Raw genomic sequence first — 18,757 nt, forward strand, 5'->3', positions numbered from 1 at the left:
TTCATTTCAGTGTTGTTTATTTAGCATTTATCAGGCCGATATGAACATGAGTTACTGTGTGGGAGTTGAATGTGTGCTACAATATATGCCAGAAATCTGTTGAACAGAATTCAAAGGATTAAAAAAATACTTGTTTTTCCCTTAAAAGACAGGATTTTGTCATTTCAGTTTATCTTGTCTCTGACACACCCGTAGACTAGGCGTAAGCCTATCCAGAAAAAAAGACACTAAAACATTCTACCAAGTGCCCGTTAGAATCTGGGGTATGTAACGTTCCGCTCCCGCCGCCGTGCACAGGCGGTGCTAGGAAACCGCTATTTGTCTCATCCGACCCCCGGTGAACGTCGTCACAAGCGATGTGTCATTCTCCACAGCTCCTGTTGATCACGAACCCGGTTCCCGCTTGGCATGTAGTTCCACGCTCGGATGGAGTATGACTTCGACGACATCGAATACCATTTCTACTCGGTCGTAGAACAGAAATAGACAGTCCCTTTCCCAACCATAATTTATTTATATTTAAATAGTTTTTTGAATAGTTAAGCCATGTTTATTAAAGGAGGTAAAATGTCTCTGGTCGCCATGGCTTTGCCGGCGTTGATCATCCTTCTCTCCGCCTGGCAGGGTAAGATTGCAGCGAAAAATTCCCATTGGAGTAGGCCGCACCGCTTTAGTAGGAATAAGTGTATCGCTATATTTACCCATATGTCAAATTGTATGTTACATAGTCTGGGGCTGAAATCACAGTTACAACGTTCGAGTCATACCATTTGATTATGCTTTTACGAATAGATTAAAGGTACAATTGTATAACCTTTCCCCCGGTTTGTTAGCTATATTTGACAAACGCTATTCCAGTCAAATCCATTGGCAACGTGTAGCTAGTCTAGTTTTCAGGGCAGCGAATCTCATGTTCGTCCGGATAGCAAGAGATATCTGATAACGACCACGTTAAATATTTGAATGTAACTGTATAGGACTAATTCGAAGATGGTCCAGATTAGCTATTGGTTACATAGCCCATGTGTGCTAGCACTGTCCGTTCAAGCGGTGGATCTGAATGTCCAGAACGAATGTTTCACGTAAAATGATCTAAAAGACGCTGAACGACAGCGTCAACAAGCAAACGTTTCATGAATAATATTCACAACTCGCCATGTAAATATTTGTTAGAGTTGAGCTGTTCAGTGCTCACCTGAACAGAAGGCCCGTTAACCCAGTGAGCTGTGAAATGTAAATACACCGTTAGCCTACCGTTAAGCACCGTACCTGCCTCGAGCTTTGTCCGATATCTGGTCACCTTGACGATTTGTAGGCTATCATGATTGAAACTTGACTATATCTAGTCCACCATTAGCCTATGCCTTTTTATATTGTGGTTTATTGTGCTTCATATAAAGTTAAACCATTGGTGCATCTCCTGTTGTTCAGTGAACATAACATACCATTGTGTGTGTGTGTGTGTGTATAATTAATGCATCTTGTGTGTGAGTGTTTGGATATACTTCTGTGTGAGTGTACACTGTGTCTGTGTGTGTGTTCTGACATCTGCAGCGAGCGCTAACGAGGACTGCCTGTGGTACGTGGACAAGAACGGCACTTGGCACAACGGCTTCGACTGCCCCCTCATCACCTTCTGCTGTGGGAACTGCCACCGGCGCTACTGCTGCCTGGACGCCTTCAAGATGATCACGGAGAGGGAACAGAAGCGATGCATGCTCTTCCAGTTCAGGTAGGCGTTGGACGGTAACGGGATAACGGGACGGGTTACTGTAGAACGGGTCGTGGATGTTACAGTGGATGTTAAGGGTGGGTGGACAGAGGTATGATAGATCATGGTAGAACTGTTCAGGGTCTTGGTAGAACTGACTGGGGGGGTGTAGAAGGATTCGGGGGGGTGTTGAAGGGTTGGGGGGGGTGTAGAAGGATTCGGGGGTGTAGAAGGGTTCGGGGGGGGGGTAGAAGGGTTCGGGGGGGGTGTACTTCAGTTATGGGGGTGTAGAACAGTACCTAGGCTGTGGAACAGTTCAGGAGGGTGGACTGGATCACAGTCCAGTTAATATTGTAGATGATTATACCTCTGATGGTTATTGTACCTGGAGAGAGACACAAGGTGTAGAGGCAGTTACAGAGATGTTATGAAAGTGGGATCTGATACTTAGTATGTCCTGGGTGGGAAGACTTCTGTCTGGAGACCTCGTGTAACCATGGAAATTGACTAAATAACCATAATGGCAATGTTTTTGTTGTTCAATTATAGGAAAACTAAAAATAAGTGTCTATTTCGAGCCTGTTTCACCTGTCTGGTTGCTGTATGTCTGTTAGGAGATAGGTGCTTGTCTAGTGTATGTCTATTTTGGACTAACCAACACAATGCAGTTTTGTCATCCAGTTCTGGAAATGTGTCTTTAACAGATTGGATTGAATTTAAACGTAGCAAAGAGTGTGTTGTGTGTGACTTGTGTTGCATGTGTGTGTGGTGTGTGTGTGTGTGTGATGTGTGTGTGTGTGTGTGTGTGATGTATGTGGTGTGTGTGATGTACGTGGTGTGTGTGTGTGACGCTGTGCCCCTCCCTCCAGCCCCACCACCATCGCGGGCATCGCCTCGTCCATCCTGCTGTTTGTGGCCGTCATCGCCACCATGGTGTGCTGCTTCCTCTGCTCCTGCTGCTACCTGTACCAGCGCCGTCAGCCTCGGGGACGGACGCCCTACGATGGTAACACACATACACACACATACAAGCACACACACACACACACACGCTGTCCACATATGTTATCTCCTGGGCACGGCAGCCATCTTGTTTCCCTCCTCCACCCCCGGTTAACACCCCGTCTCTCAGCCCACCAGATCCCTATGGCCAGCTACCCGGTGGAGCCCCTGTACGATGCCTACGGCAAGCCCCTGGTCATGCGGCCCGAGTACACACACCATGGATACCCGATGGCCCCTCAGTATCCCGGCATGGCCCAGCCCTATCCCATGATGCACCCTGGGCCCTACCCTCCGTATCCAGTGGCAGACCCTAGTTACAACCAAGGAGGTAAGATGGCCGATGCGTGTCTCTGAGTGACAAGGCGACAACATCTTCACACTCGTCCAGGTTGAGTCTGTCAGCTTGGTCGAACCTGTAGCGCATTCGGGCATCTACAGGGTGGAAATGTGAAGGTTCAGGCTACAACGTTGTCACAACAAGGAAATTGAGATTTCATGGGACAAGCGTTCCTCACTTTAAACTACTGTAATGATGACAAGCTTTGTCCTCCCTCCCTCCCTCCCTCCCTCCCTCCCTCCCTCCCTCCCTCCCTCCCTCCCTCCCTCCCTCCCTCCCTCCCTCCCTCCCTCCCTCCCTCCCTCCCTCCCTCCCTCCCTCCCTCCCTCCCTCCCTCCCTCCCTCCCTCCCTCCCTCCCTCCCTCCCTCCCTCCCTCCAGCTCCCCCGCCTTACTCTCCCCCCAGTACCCTGGACACTGACGGGAAGGCCTCCACGTGACGAGGCACGAGAGAGGAAGAGGAGGAGCTGCACCTGAAGGCGTTAGCTCTGTGTGTCCGGTGGGCTCGACCCTAACCACAAGCACTTTAGTTTCTATCTTTTATTTTGATGTTCTTCAGAGAAAGCTGCGTGTCGGTTAAATGACTCCCCTTGGACGTTTGGTTCATACTGACTGTTTCATGTGGATATCGGAACACTTACCAACCTACACACACACACACTGACCCACACACACACACCGACCCACACACACACACACACACATCGACCCACACACACACACACCGACCCACACACACACCGACCCACACACACACTCACCAAACTACACACACCGACCCACACACACACCGACCCACACACACACACACACTCACCAAACTACACACACCGACCCACACACACACCGACCCACACACACACACACACTCACCAACCTACACACACACACACACTCACCAACCTACACACACACACCGACCCACACACACACACCGACCCACACACACACACCGACCCACACACACACACACACACTCACCAAACTACACACACCGACCCACACACACACACCGACCCACACACACACTCACCAAACTACACACACCGACCCACACACACACACACACACACACACACTCACCAACCTACACACACACACACACACACACACACACTCACCAACCTACACACACACACCGACCCACACACACACACAGACCCACACACACACTCACCAAACTACACACACCGACCCACACACACCGACCCACACACACACAGACACTCACCAAACTACACACACCGACCCACACACACCGACCCACACACACACAGACACTCACCAAACTACACACACCGACCCACACACACACACACAGACAGACACACACACAGACACACACACACACACAGACAGACACACACACACCCCAGGTATCCTAAGAGACTGAGCCAGCAGTATTACATCACCAACAGGGGGCTCCCAGCTGCACAGGCCTCTTCCAGCTGTCTCACTCGACACCTCCCTCAACACAATGTGACAGCCTCATAAAATGTGACTATTTATCTTTTTGCTCGTTTACACCTGCGTGGTGGTGAAGTGACAGGAGTTAGGACGTGTAGGTGGGTGATGTCACAGTAGCAGTGTGTCACATCACCATGGAGATGGAATATGATGCATAGTCTCTGTAGACAGTACCTCCTTCACATAGACATAATAAAGACTAGACGCCGCATTAGCTGCTGGGCGCGAGAAATGCGGCCGCCATCTTGGACAGGGCAAATTCTTAGTTGCGTAGCAAAGAATAACCATGTCCTGTATCCTAGCTACATGTATGTCTTTTGCAGCAAAGCAAACCGTGTGAAAATCAGGTCGGTATTCAGTTCGGTATGATTAATTAAATGCGCTGCCAGCTCATTGCCCCAGCCAAACAGATTACACTGAGTGGAGCGAGGGACCTTTCCAAGATGGCGGCCCCATGGCTCGTCAACGCCAATAGGCAGCAGCGGTCGATGTGGCGTCTTCTCTTTATTATGTCCATGCTCCCTCATGCCACACACAATAGAAATACATGTACCTTTCAGCCTGCAATGCTCACTGCAAGTTAACACACTTAGCTTAGTTTGTACATCGTAACAAACCGCCATTAACTTAAATCATGAAACCGAGGTCAGGCGCATCTCTTGATATCTTTGTCAGGTAGCTCTGTGATTGTGTCTAGCTGTCGGAAGGAAGTTTATTCTCTGAATACGTGACCTCGTTTCCTGTCTCAAACCAATGGCAGTCCCATTTTACAGAGCTTATCCCGCCTTATCTCATCGTGGAAACCCTGCAAGCCATTTCACCTATTTTGTAAAGGAATTCAGATTAATGTTTTACTATATTGTAAGAGTTTACAATTTTAACAATATTAAAATTGTTGGAATACTGGAATACGTTTCAGAACTGTACCACAACCATAAAAACTTTATTTAGAACTTAAGTTTGCTGTTATGACTGTTTAGACTCATTGTTGCAACTGCAAGCTAACTTTGTAAGAAGTTTGAATTCTTCTGTGTTCAGCATGTGTTGTACAGTAGTTACTTCTTGTAGGTGACTTGAGAAGCACTTTTTTCTGATTCTTTATAGTGCAATGTGTTGCAAAAGGTTCAAGTCTGGTCATCTGAGATTACACTGATGTTTAAAGCGATTCCAACTGCTGTTCAAAGAGTTTTTAAATAAAATATTGATGTTCTGAATCAGTTCCACAGTCCTTACAGGCAACCACTGTATGATTTAAAGCACAAATCGGTTCAGAAGTGAAAGAGCTATCTTTGTACATTTTAACGGCTGTAGTCCTGAACTTGAATTGGTCATAATTGTCCATATGTACAGAACTATGATCCCTGTATGTACATAATAAAAAGTGGAAAACTGGAACTTTTTCAACTGCTGACAGATTTGAACATATATTTGCTCAAATGTTTTCCTTTCAACTAAAGATCTATCTCATAACAGGATATAACTGTTTTTGGAACTGGTTTCATGGTTGTCTGTCATCAGCTGGTTAGTATGACGCTGTAATATATAGTATGTGAAGTCTTCTTTTCTAATAACAATAAAGTATAACTTTGGAATGTAAAAGACTACTGCTCTTATATCACTCTAAAATAATCCTTCGACTTTAACCATACCTCTGGTTCTCTCCTTCCTATCAGTTATCTTAACATTACAAATGTGTATTTTTGTTTTCTGTTTAGATGTTTTTCACCAGCCCAGCAAAGGATAAAAGCATCTAATTCCACAGTTAATTTCCCATATGAAAGTTTTCAAAGTTATCTTTCAGCAAAGTTCAAATACATAATTCTTTTTTTGCATTAACTTAAATAACCGTGAACTTGATAAAAGGAAGTGAGAGAGTGTACTTTGGCATTTTGTAAACCTCAGCCCATCCCATTGCCTTGAAAGGACTGTGTACCCTGGGCTAAATATGGACATGCAGTTTCTAAAGATTTCGAAGAATGCCCTTGCCTCACAAGACGCCTGGGATGAGAGGCAGAGACACTCGCTCCACGCTGGTGCCCTGTACTGCAAGCCCGGCTCCTCTACCATCTCTGCCTCAGGGCTGAAGCCTCTGGCGGGGTTTCGGAGAGCATCTTCTGGGAATCACCCCCCCCCCCCTCCCCCCTGAGGGACACGGAATAAGGTCAATCTGAGGAGAGGCGGCACTCAAAAAAAAAGAGAAGAAGGAAATAATATTTTGAAATACTAATCATTTGAAAAAATACAAAAAACGAATCTGGGTCCGGTTTTCGAGAGGCTTCACATGTTCGAGGCGTGAGTGTGTCCCTCAGGAATCGGGATGTCTCGGAGGAAGGTGCGTGGGCTGACCCGGACCGGGCGTCAGGTGAGCGAGGACCCCGACCTGGACAACCTGCTGTCCAACCTGTCCCCGGAGGAGATGGAGGAACTGGAGAAGGAGGTGATGACCGTCCCGGACCTAGACCCTGGCGAGGGCCGGCTCCTGGTCCTGGGAGCGGAGGCGCATAAGAGGGCACCTCTAGCCGCCAACAATATCCAGGATGCTAGCAGCAGCAGAGAGCGGGAGATTAAGAGACCGAGCCAGAGAGAAAGTTGTTCTGAGGTACGATGATCGCAGAGTCCCAGAAATACCTCTAACGTCACTCTTTCGTTTCTTTCACTCTCTGGGTTTTCGTGAGTCACCCGTTCGCGTCTTTGATGAAGCATTTTCTAAAGAGAAACTAACTGTCCGTCTCGGTGGGGTCCCTGTGTTCATATACGGCAGTTCTACCTGTGCATGCTTCTGGTGTTGGAATGTGCTTGTTTTTAGGGATGTTTCCCTAACGGAGGTTTCATAGCGACAGTTTTAAAGTGTCTTTCTCACGTCTATCCTCCCCATTTGATGTAGATTTCCTCGTACCTCTCCACCTCACAAACCGAGGAAAGCTATCTATATATATATATATATATATATATATATATATATATATATATATATATATATATATATATATATATATATAAATAATATATAATTAGTCCTGTACACTACGCATTTCACATCTGACTTTTACTGTACGGCCCGCCCTGGTCGATGAAAGGCTATCCAGCCATCCAGAGAGTGTGCAGTTGTCCGTGTTTTAAGGAAGCCACTTCACATGATCGAGTCTAGGCCCTGTGGAGCGTCTTAATCCTGGCCTGATGGAATTCTTTGGTTGATTGCTTCTTCACTCGCTGCCTTTTAAGGCCACGTCTGCCAGGGCCTCCTCCGTACACGGTGAAACAGATGGGGGCTTACAAATCAAACACTTAGCAGCGCTGCTAATGTATTTCTGGCCTATAAAATGGTCTCCCCCGTGCTTCAATGCACTGTGTAAACACACAGTATTTAATGTCAAGTTTATATTTACATGCTTGTGTGTTACATGGATGTCGTCAGTGCAGCTGGAGGGATAGTGTTTTCTTTAACTAAAAGGATCTATAAAGCTTCAAAAGAAAGTCATTACTATGCTCTGCACCGAAAATATATAATATGCAAGCACGTTATGTTATACATGTTGTTATATACCACATCGGAGGTATTCCCTTAAACCCTGAACGTGAGGTAATGAGGACTTCATGTTAGATGTTCCAAGTTGCTCGACAGTGTGAGGCAGTGAGACTTCAGGCTTGATGTGCACAGTGCCGTGACTCCGATGCTACGCGTCTGTCCTCCTGCAGGAACCAAAGAAGGAGAGCCGCAAGCAGGAGTACCTGAGGAAGATGGGCCTCAGTCAGGAGGGCCGGGACGGCCCCCTGCAGAGACAGGCCAGCGTCTCCAGCGACCAGGACACCCGGCCAGGGGGCCGAACGAGCCACACACCAGACGGTGTTAAGGAGGAAAGGCCCGGGGCCTCCAGCAGCTACACAAGATCTGACAGCAGAGTGGAGACGACAGACAAACAGGAGGACGTCAAGGTGAAGGAGAGGAGAGAGAACAGGGAGAGTATGAACAGTAAGACCAAAGACATGATCTCTAAGTTGCAGGGGAAAAACGACGAGGTGAGAGAGAAAGACAGGAAGGAGGAGAGCAAGAAGAGGGATGACAGCAAAACCAAGGAGCTCATCTCCAAGCTCCAACAGAGCAAGGACGGGAAGAAAGACAGAAAAGAAGACTTCAAGACCAAAGGACTTGTGTCCAAGATGCTGGAAAGACAAAGCCAGGTAGAAGAGTGCAAAGCAGAGAACAAGAAGACGAAGGAGGAGGAGAAGGACCGGGCGGACGAACAGATGCAGAGACCGACGGCTCTCGAGAAAGGTAAGAGCGACTTGCAGGTGGATAAGAAATACAGCGAGGAGAGAGAGAAGGAGAAGGAGAAAGGGAAGGAGGAAGAGAAGGAGGAAGAGAAGGAGGAGAAGGAGAAAGGGAAGGAGAAGAAGGAGAAAGGGAAGGAGAGAGAAAAAGACGAGGAGAGCAAAAAGAAGGATGAGGATACGGAACTGAAGCAGGGGAGGAAGAAGGTGCAGGAGAAAGATCCGGAAGAGAGGAAGACGAACGAGCAGAGCAGAGGAACAGGCCAGAAGGCCGGTCCTGAGTCAGCCATGGAGGAGGAAGGCCAGAACTGTGTGGAGAATAAGAACTACAACAGCAAAACCAAAGAAGAAGACGAGGACGAGGAGGACTCCAGCATGTTCGACGAGCTCATGGAGCAAGTCCACAACAACGACCCCTCGGTGTCGGAGATCAACGTCAACAACTCCGAAGTCATCAAGACCAAAACGCTCATCCAGTTCGCGGAGGCCTTGCACGGCAACACCCACATCAAGGCGTTCGCTTTGGCCAACTGCCGCGCCGACGACCACGTAGCCTACGCCATCGCGGGCGCCCTGCGCGCCAACAAGACCCTCACGAGCATCAACCTAGACTCCAACCATCTCACTGGCAAGGGCATCATTGCTCTGATCCACGCCCTGCAGCACAACGCCACGCTTACGGAGCTGCGCTTCCACAACCAGAGGCACATCTGTGGGGGGAAGACCGAGATGGAGATGACAAAGGTGACCCTCGCTATCGGTTGTCGTTCACTTCTGTGCTCTCAGTTGTTATGCTTGCCTTAGGTTATTCTAAGTCGTTAGGTCAAGGATCATTCATTGTTTCATCTTTTTTATTCAATATATTCTTGATATGAATGGTAGCTCACGTAAGATTATTACTTATTTTTTATTGAAGGTTTAGATAGGAATGCTACAGTAAGACCATGGGTCTAGAGGTTGCAGGTTCAAATACCCCTCTGTATGTTACTTTTGTTAAAAGCGTCAGTTTCTTCTTCTTATTGTTGTTATTATGATATTTTGTATTCTTATTATGACCTTGAAACAAGGTGCTGAAGGAAAACACCACCCTGCTGAAGCTGGGCTACCAGTTTGAGCTGGCCGGCCCTCGCATGACCATGACCAACATCCTGAGCCGGAACATGGACCGCCAACGCCAGCGCCGCCTGCAGGAGCAGAAGCTAGCCCAGGCCAACGGGGACAAGAAGGGCGCGCTGGAGGTCCCTAAAATAGGTGGAGTAGGCTCTCTCAGGAGCTCCCCTATGCCCTCCCCCAAACCCTCGCCTCTGGCCTCGCCCATGCCGTCGCCCAAACTGACCCCCAAGAGGACCAGTAGAGGAGGGGGGCCCCCACCCCCGCCCCCGCCCCCTGGGGGGGGACCCCCACCGCCGCCCCCACCCCCTGCCCCCCTGCTGGACATGGATTCCCTGAAGAACTCCCTGACCCCCGTGTCCCAGAGGAAGGTGGAGGGGAAGGTCGGGGGCGCGGCTGGGGGGAGGAACTCCAGGGATCAGCTGTTAGCCTCCATCAGGGACAGCACCAAGATGAAACTCAAAAAGGTGAGTTTTACCTTTGGATTTTTACCTATTTCATATTATTCACATTTTACGTATGGACGTAGTCAGTTGAGTTGAGCTGAATAGAACATTATAGAATCGAATCGAATGTAGTTGAATTGGCTGATTTTGTGAACAGTAGGTCTATCTGAGGAGGTAGACTTTCCACATGGTTACGCACCACTTGTTTAGTCCTCTAATATATGGAAGATATTGTTTATTAATATACACTCCCTACAGATGATTGTGTATTAACATACACTCACATATATATAAGATTATGTTTGTATATACACACTCCCACATAGAAGATAATGTTTGTTTACATATTTGCACATCTCCAGAGACTCTTCCTTTCCCTCCCCCGTAGGTCGCTGTGCCGAAGCTACTGCAGTGACCCTCTGTTGGCCCGCGAGGAAGAGGAGTAGCAGGAGGGGGTCGGACATGAGGAAGAGGAGTAGCAGGAGGGGGTCGGACATGAGGAAGAGGAGGAGGAGGAGGGGGTCGGACATGAGGAAGAGGACTAGGAGGAGGGGGTCGGACATGAGGAAGAGGACTAGGAGGAGGGGGTCGGACATGAGGAAGAGGACTAGGAGGAGGGGGTCGGACATGAGGAAGAGGAGTAGCAGGAGGGGGTCGGACATGAGGAAGAGGACTAGGAGGAGGGGGTCGGACATCTCACAGGTGTTGAGGAAGATCAAAGTCCTGGACATCCCACACACACACACACACACAAACACACACAGTCTAACTGTAACTACTGTGCTAGGAGGAGAGGGAGGCTGCAGAGTGAAACGAGAGATTCCCAGAGGAACCCCTAGCCCCCGGTCTCCTCGCCCTCTACACTTGACCAAAGGCACACAGGGAGGAGGGGCAGGTCCTGGGGTCTGCAGCAAGTCTCTGCTTGTCCGTCTTTAGTCCATATTGATGCTTTGCCTGTCATTTGCACTAGATTTCTACAAGGCTGTCCATATGGTATGTTGGCTAGTGTATGTAGGTATTGTGTAAGTGTGGGAGTGCGTGGAAGCAATTCAGAAAGTAGCTTGTTGTAACGGAAACAAAAGTAGGTAAAACGATATGATCAATATTGCAGTATTGAACAATGCAATTCGACATCTTATTTATTTTCTGTGAAGAAGGAATTCGCTTCAAGCTTGTCACTTGGAGTTCTGTCCTTGTATAGAATTATCTTTGACATAATATCAGGGATTAAAATTTGGTTTTGACTTAATCAATCAACAACAACAAAATAATAAGGATGGAGGGAAGTGGTTTGTAACGTGTGTGTCATTGCCAAATCTCAACTGACATCTCAGGCAAGGTTGACCACATAAAGAGCAACTTAGAATCCCAGTCTTTATAAACGGGCTCAGAGAGAATGCTAATCCAGGCCTACCAGGCAGCAGGGGCAGTTGTAGGGGGTGGGCAGGGGGGGCCAGTGCCCCCTTGACAACAAGCTTGGACCCCCTTGTGTCACCCCTAAATGTTGAGTCTGAATCGTTATACACCTGGTCTTTTGCCTGTTAATGCCTGCAATGCAGTGACAAAAATGACATGACAACATTCATGTTTAATGTAACTGCCCCCTGTAACAGTACAACTAGCCCCTCCATGTTGAAAGGGTCTCGAACCACCACTGCCAGGCAGTAATGGCTTCATGATGCCTGTTTAGATGTGATTTACTATAATATGCTGGGTGGTCCAATGCCAATGTTCAATGGTAGCCTTCAGCATCATGTTTTTTTTCTTCTTTTTATTAACAACCTTGTCATCCTACAACATACTTTAAGTAAACATGATTTCTGAACTCTGAATATCTTAATGTGATCAGCTATATTCTAAAAGTGGCCCTCTGCTTTAAAGTAACTATAAATTGATGCATATCGTTGGTTTCTGTTGAATAACACAAGGCTTTTATACAAAGCCTGTATACGTTTTTATAAAGATATCTGACTGGTATGTTTGCAATGGCATATGTAATATGATCAGATTGATCTTATTTGTTGACATATATTAGTTGAATTGTTAAATATAATGCAAGAATAAAGGGAAATCTACTTTATCTAACTGTAATTTCCATAACTTTTATTCAAGTTCAAACTTAAATATGCTTTGAGTTGTGATTCCTCAGACATGGTATGAAACTATATCTGTAGAGAATGTTCGTTGCTTGTTTGGATTGTTTAGAAACTGCTGTGCGACGTCAACAGAAGCATAGGATACTGACTCATTGAGGCCAACAGAGAGATCAACAGCACTGTGATGAACTATATACATATTTTCAAATGAGAAGGAAAGATGCATCTTTCTGGACTTCGGGGGAAAAATACAAAAACATGCAATTTCATGCTAAAACCTATGATATATGGTAGCCTACATCCTAATTAATTATATGTTTACTATTCCGAAACCAATGAAGAAGCTAGTTAACCCTAACCCTAGATACAGGGTGAATGTTTCAAGGGTTAGGGTTACAGCTGACCTTAACCCTGATCCTACAAGAAGGATATAGTGAGGTGTGGTTGCAGGGTTAGGGTTAAGTTTAGGGCCCCAGACAACTCTAACCACAACCCCAAAAACACTAACCCTGTTTCTAGGGTTAGGGTTACAGCTGACCTTAACCCTAAGCCTACAAAAGGGATAGTGTGAGGTGTGGTAGTAGGGTCAGGGTTAGGCTAGGTCAGAGTCGGCAAAGTCAGCAGAATGATGCTACTGTGGAATCTTCTGTTCCATGGAGGTTCAGAGAAGATGAACAGCTAGTTGATAAGTAGTAGCTGGTTGATGGCTGGTTAATAGGTTATTGCTAGCTACTTGCTAACTAATCGATCTGGTTTGTCTCTCAGCATAGTGATCAGCCCTAGGTAACTAGGCTGGCTGTATAATCCCAGCAGTCACTATGATCATAACTGGTCATTTATGCAACGACCATTGTTATAAGGATCCACAGTTGGGGACACAAAAAAGCTAATTTGCAACAAATAAAACGGTGTCGTCCTTTGAGAGTGCGTGCGAGTTTAGGAGGTTTGCTTTTAGGAGGCCAAGCTTCAGAGTGCAACCGGAGATGAGAGTGGTGTGTGTTTACGTATCGTTGTTGAACTAAGATACATCTTGTTCAAGGCTTTTGAAAAGCGTTGGAGCCTTCGGGGGAAAGAGTGGAACACCAACAGCCAGGGTCGTTTATGTTTTCTTCGGCTCAGCCTCAGACTCTGCATCTACAAAATGCCTATATTTGGTCATTTCTCAATGAAGACTTGCACTGCAATTCATTCCTTTCCTGTTCCTAATAATGGGAAGGGTGCCAGGAGTCTGTCTGGCTCAGACCAAGAACTCAGAACGATCTTTAGACAGAGAGCGAGAGAGGGAAAGAGAGAGGGAGAGAGAGAGGGAGAGAGAGAGAGAAGGAGAGAGAGGGAGAGAGAGGGAGAAAGAAGGAGAGAGAGAGGGAGATAGAGAGAGAAAGAAAGAAAGAAAGATAGATAGATAGATAGAGAGAGAGAGAGAGAGAGAGAGAGAGAGAGAGAGAGAGAGAGAGAGAGAGAGAGAGAGAGAGAGAGAGAGAGAGAGATGAAGAGAAAGGGGGTGGGTCGGAGTGGTAGGGGCAGAATATCATTTTGATCACTTCTCAAAACCTCAAGCATTTAAAATTAATACGTTTTATTGTCTTTTTTTCGAAAGCTTTAGTTACCATCTGTGTTTTTGTGATATATTGTTGATTGCACAGATGAATTTGTTGAAGTTAAAAAAAAAAAAAAAAGGTTTCATAATCATTATTTATTTTATTCCCACAAGAAACGCTTTGGATGTCAATACGTCATCACGTAAAGTGTTGCTCAAGCATGTTACGTCAGGGGAAGAAGGAACAGTGAAAGAACAAAATGGAGGAATATGCCAGGGAACCATGGTAAGCCTTAACAAATATTGTATTAACGCTACTATCAAGTCAGTTAAAGGAGTTAAACACGATTCACAATCCTATAGAATTGATTCGATGTTTTTTTCAAACCACATCGTTTTCATGCTCTCCGTCGTCCTGACATGTCGTTTTAGTTAGCTAGCTAGCCGGCTAGCTTTAAAGCTAACTCGTCCTGGCTGCCAAGCTAGCATGCCTGCTACTAGCAGCAGCGTGTGCCTGCTGTACCCGGCCCAGAGATGCCCTTCGCTGCTAGCTCACGCTGCTAGCTAGTGACCTTGTTAAGCAATCGTCTATGCTTTTTAGGACGTGAATGTTTCACTACAGACATGTTTACTCACGGACAATAGTTTTAAGTTGGACTACACTTTCCTACGTTGAATAAATTATACCAGTTAGAAGAATCGATTTTGTTGCAAGAAGCCATCGAGCGAGTTATACTTCTAGAAGGCTCTTGTCTGACTCTAGTTTTGAGTTATAGACTAACTGATCTACTGCTCAGTTTCCATAATGTTGGATTTGATACCTAGCCACGCTGTCTCAAATGTTTCGTTGTTTATCTGTTTATGGCCACGAGCCGTTTTCACCAGTTGCTTACCATCTTATGGTCACAAGCGCCTGCCTAAACATCCAATTTAGCTAATGTTAGCTTAGCATACCTGATCATTAGCTGTCATCAACAGTCAGCCCTTCACTTAGTTTGGATAAACAGAGATAACAAGCCGGGTGGTCAGTGGAAGTTTCTCAAACTCAGTCAGATAAGATCTACGTGGTTGAGATGTTCTTATGACCTGTTTAAATGCACACAAAGTACCTATGATCATAACACTAGTTATATTACATATACTGTATACAACGAAATTATACGTCATTTCTACCAACTTTTGACTTGTAAACCGAGCATATTTTTTTTAAATCAATACCAGTGATTGTTATTGAACTGCAGGAAATGTAAACATTTTATCTAAACTTGATTTCTTTAGCCCATGGAGGATAGTGGATGACTGTGGGGGAGCCTTCACCATGGGAGCCATCGGTGGAGGTATCTTCCAGGCAGTGAAGGGCTTCAGAAATTCACCGGCAGTAAGTCCAGCCACACCGCTAATGCTCCATGCTCCAGTCAGCCTGAATCGATGTTCTTACCCGATGAAGTCATCCTGCATTTCCTCTCCACCGCTCACAAATGTCATGACTGTTGATTAGCTTCCTGGTGGGTGGTACAGAGCGCCAGAGAGAGATGCGGGGATCGGGGACTCTAGCCTAGTAAGCTTACCTTCTTACCCTCTCTCTTCTTCCAGGGGATGAACCACAGGTTGAAAGGTAGCATGACGGCCATCAAAACCAGAGCCCCACAGTTAGGAGGTAAGCAGGTTACACGCTGAATAATGTGATCGTCTTGGCACGGATTCAGAAGGTTGTTGCTAGGTAGCTGTGTGTGATGTGTTGCGGTGTTTGCGTGGCAGGCAGCTTTGCAGTATGGGGTGGGCTGTTCTCCATGATCGACTGTGGCCTGGTGAAGGTGAGAGGGAAGGAGGATCCCTGGAACTCCATTACCAGTGGGGCCATGACTGGAGCTATCCTGGCAGCCAGGAGTGAGTACTGGATCCCCGCCTGGCAGCAGCCTGCTGGGGAGGATGGGTCTCTCTCTCTCTCTCTCTCTCTCTCTCTCTCTCTCTCTCTCTCTCTCTCTCTCTCTCTCTCTCTCTCTGTCTCTCTCTCTGTCTCTCTCTCTGTCTCTCTTTCTGTGTCTGTCTCTGTCTCTCTCTCTCAACTTCTCTTACTTTTCTTCTTTTGTTGTCTGTCTTACTCAGTGCCCCCCTCTCTCTGTATCACTCTTTTTGCCTCTCTCACTCACTCTCTGTATCACACTTTCTGCTTCTCTCTCCCTATATCTGTGACTCGCACTGTTTCCCTGAGTCAGTGTCTGAATCAGTGTCTATACTAGTCTGTTTATCTGTAGACTGGTGGTAATATAACATAAACACAGTGATCACCTGTCTGTCAACACTCTTATTTCAGCTGTGACCAGTGAGTTTGTGATGGCATCACTGATCCTCTATTTACTCATGTTCTACTCTACTTTCAAAGTACATTTAATACTGTCTTCACTTAAGTTCATCTAATGTGTTTCTTCTTCTGCTGTCAGTTCATGCTGTACTCATGTGCTGTCTTCTTCTGTCCTGGCAGATGGCCCAGTGGCCATGGTGGGCTCTGCAGCGATGGGAGGCATACTGCTGGCTTTGATAGAAGGTGCCGGCATCCTGCTCACAAGATTCGCTTCATCGCAGTTCCCTACTGGTACGTGTGTCCCCCTGGTGCAGCTCTGTGCTGGGGCCTCTTGATCTGTGTCTCCCTGGTGCAGCTCTGTGCTGGGGCCTCTTGATCTGTGTCTCCCTGGTGCAGCTCTGTGCTGGGGCCTCTTGATCTGAGTTGTCATAGATGCCAATGGCTTCAGCTTGGTCCCTGATAGCTGCACTACCATATAATAATGATAATCATTACCATGATAATAATTTGGGATTCGAACCTGGGATCAGGGTGGTGGGGGGCAGTGGGGTGCTTTGTGAGACACAGGGTCCCATGGTATACTTGTGTGAGTGCTCATTTTTAAATGCCTAAAGCCTTGCATTTGCTAATTAATACTATGGAGAGACAAAGACTGATCACAACTGTGTCAGAGCACTGGAAGGATTTATGGCTGACCAGTGTGATAAACACGTTTCATCTCCCCCTCCCCTCCAGGGCCCCAGTTTGCTGAGGAACCCGCCCCCATGCCAGCCCCATCCTTCGGAGACTACCGGCAGTACCAGTGAGAGGACTCTCTCGTCCACTGGGCCATTTGAATTCCTTGCAGACGTTACACTGGGGAAATGGACAAGAGAACTACACAACAAGCATCTGCAGTTGCTCCCAACGTCCTGGACTGAACTACAGGACAGAGTAACTTTGTTTCCCCCACGCCAGAACCATGTGCTGAGTTTCCTTTTGGCCATCGTCAGACTGTCAGTTACATCTTGTTGACCCCTAATTGGTTAGAAAGAGATCAGATCACAATATTGTAATTTGTTGGCTTGTGGAGTTGTGTATGTATGTGTGGAGTGTCTATGATCATACATGCACACTCTGCAAGTTGAACTGCAGGATAGACAATTAAGTTGAGGCAAAAGTTGATTCAAGCACCCAACACCCATCTGATGTATCATTTGTCTTTGTGTATAAACAGTAAAAGGCTTTTCGCATGTATACACTATGTATTGCTTATTTGCCTTAATATTTACGGTAAAATCTGCTTGTGCTGGCCATTTTGTAAATTACAGTAAAACATTTTTACGATCCATTTATTTAATGGTTTCAAAGGAGAAAGAAAATATTAAATGCTGTCCCTACAATATTTAGTTTTTTAGTGGTTTATTTTTTTTTTGTTTGCTGGTTAGACTGGATGTGTTTGATGAAGAAGAAAACAGCTATTCGAATGAAGTGGAAAGTAGCGATCTTTTGCTCAAACCTCAACAGCTGTCTTGCAAGGGATTGATACACATTATAATCTGTATAACAGATTGAATTATCTAAGAATAAAACAATGTTCCATTGTATGTTTCATTAATTGATTAACACCCGCATGTGTATGAACCCGCGTCAATCACTGTTGGAATAGACCAGGGATGTGCACAGGTATGAGTTATTATTGGCCGAGCAACAGCCCATTTGCCCTGATTTACTTTTTTTGTGTGGCTGTGTCATAAGGATAAGCCCATCATTAGTAAAGTTAAAAAATAAATAAATTGCGATAGCATCTGAGTTGATGTATTTTGCCACGATAATGTCAGTATTGCCCTCTGCCCCCAGTCACATTACATTGTGTGTGTGTGGGGGGGGGGGGGGGTCATGTTAGAGCAACAGCCCCCTCCAAATGTCTGTGCGCGTCCCTGCTATAACTAATCCTGATGTTGGTTCTGTTACCTCACCTCAACCATATTTTTGGTTTAGGGTTAAGGTCAGCCGCTTTCCTAAACCTAACCCTAGTTTTTGAATTTAGAGTTAGGTTTAGGTTTAGACTTCGGGCTAGGGTTTTAGCTATAACTAATCCTGATCTTGGTTCTGCTACCTCGTTGGCTTAGGGTTAAGGTCAGCCGTTTTCCTAACCCTAATTTTTGAAGTTGAGGTTAGGGTTGGATGTAGGGATAGGTTTATGGCTATAACAGACGGCTTGTGTCCACTAAGGGGCGCTGCTCACCTGGTAACTACCCTGAAAGACTTCTCCAAATTGACTCCGTTTTTTTGTTGTCAGTAATTAACTGCGGTTGTAGGTGTTGTGCCGTCAGCGTAACTTTTATAGACTTCTTGGAGGGACACAAACAGCTGTTTGTAGGTCTATAATAAAACACGTATGCCTCGTTAGTGGCAGGCTATGCTGTGTGTGGAAAACATTTTTCCGAAATTGCTCGTCATGATTTAACCGCTTAAAAAATCATTAATAGTGTAGTC

General features: G+C 46.2%; 3 protein-coding genes across 3 annotated transcripts; all 3 read left to right on the forward strand.

Moving 5' to 3' along the window:
- Window positions 1-338: 338 nt before the first annotated feature.
- shisa4 (shisa family member 4) lies at window positions 339-6,118 on the forward strand. Its single transcript, XM_084704597.1, is given in 6 exon segments — window positions 339-625; window positions 1,555-1,732; window positions 2,581-2,717; window positions 2,844-3,044; window positions 3,434-3,454; window positions 3,457-6,118. Coding segments are annotated over 6 exon segments (633 nt in total). The 5' UTR covers window positions 339-546; the 3' UTR covers window positions 3,474-6,118.
- A 407-nt stretch (window positions 6,119-6,525) lies between these two features.
- Window positions 6,526-10,902, forward strand: lmod1b (leiomodin 1b (smooth muscle)). Its single transcript, XM_084706459.1, has 4 exons — window positions 6,526-7,118; window positions 8,216-9,532; window positions 9,856-10,365; window positions 10,733-10,902. The coding sequence occupies exons 1-4, from the start codon at window positions 6,837-6,839 to the stop codon at window positions 10,757-10,759; spliced, it is 2,136 nt and encodes a 711-aa protein (XP_084562585.1). The 5' UTR covers window positions 6,526-6,836; the 3' UTR covers window positions 10,760-10,902.
- Window positions 10,903-14,126: 3,224 nt separating this feature from the next.
- Window positions 14,127-17,865, forward strand: timm17a (translocase of inner mitochondrial membrane 17 homolog A (yeast)). The gene is made up of 6 exons (XM_084706134.1): window positions 14,127-14,263; window positions 15,256-15,355; window positions 15,571-15,634; window positions 15,736-15,864; window positions 16,460-16,570; window positions 17,015-17,865. Exons 1-6 carry the CDS (start codon window positions 14,238-14,240, stop codon window positions 17,083-17,085), a joined length of 501 nt encoding a protein of 166 aa, XP_084562260.1. The 5' UTR covers window positions 14,127-14,237; the 3' UTR covers window positions 17,086-17,865.
- Window positions 17,866-18,757: the final 892 nt, after the last annotated feature.

The sequence above is a fragment of the Hypomesus nipponensis genome, chromosome 9 (genome assembly GCF_054491055.1).
Source record: "Hypomesus nipponensis isolate SF chromosome 9, ASM5449105v1, whole genome shotgun sequence".
In the NCBI taxonomy this organism is placed as follows: Eukaryota; Metazoa; Chordata; class Actinopteri; order Osmeriformes; family Osmeridae; genus Hypomesus; species Hypomesus nipponensis.

Coding starts and splice junctions, on each gene's coding strand:
- lmod1b (XM_084706459.1), top strand. CDS start 6,837: ATGTCTCGGAGGAAGGTGCGTGGGCTGACCCGGACCGGGCGTCAGGTG. Junction 9,533..9,855: donor CCGAGATGGAGATGACAAAG/GTGACCCTCGCT, acceptor CCTTGAAACAAG/GTGCTGAAGGAAAACACCAC. Junction 10,366..10,732: donor CCAAGATGAAACTCAAAAAG/GTGAGTTTTACC, acceptor CCTCCCCCGTAG/GTCGCTGTGCCGAAGCTACT.
- timm17a (XM_084706134.1), top strand. CDS start 14,238: ATGGAGGAATATGCCAGGGAACCATG. Junction 14,264..15,255: donor GAATATGCCAGGGAACCATG/GTAAGCCTTAAC, acceptor TGATTTCTTTAG/CCCATGGAGGATAGTGGATG. Junction 15,356..15,570: donor GCTTCAGAAATTCACCGGCA/GTAAGTCCAGCC, acceptor CTCTTCTTCCAG/GGGATGAACCACAGGTTGAA.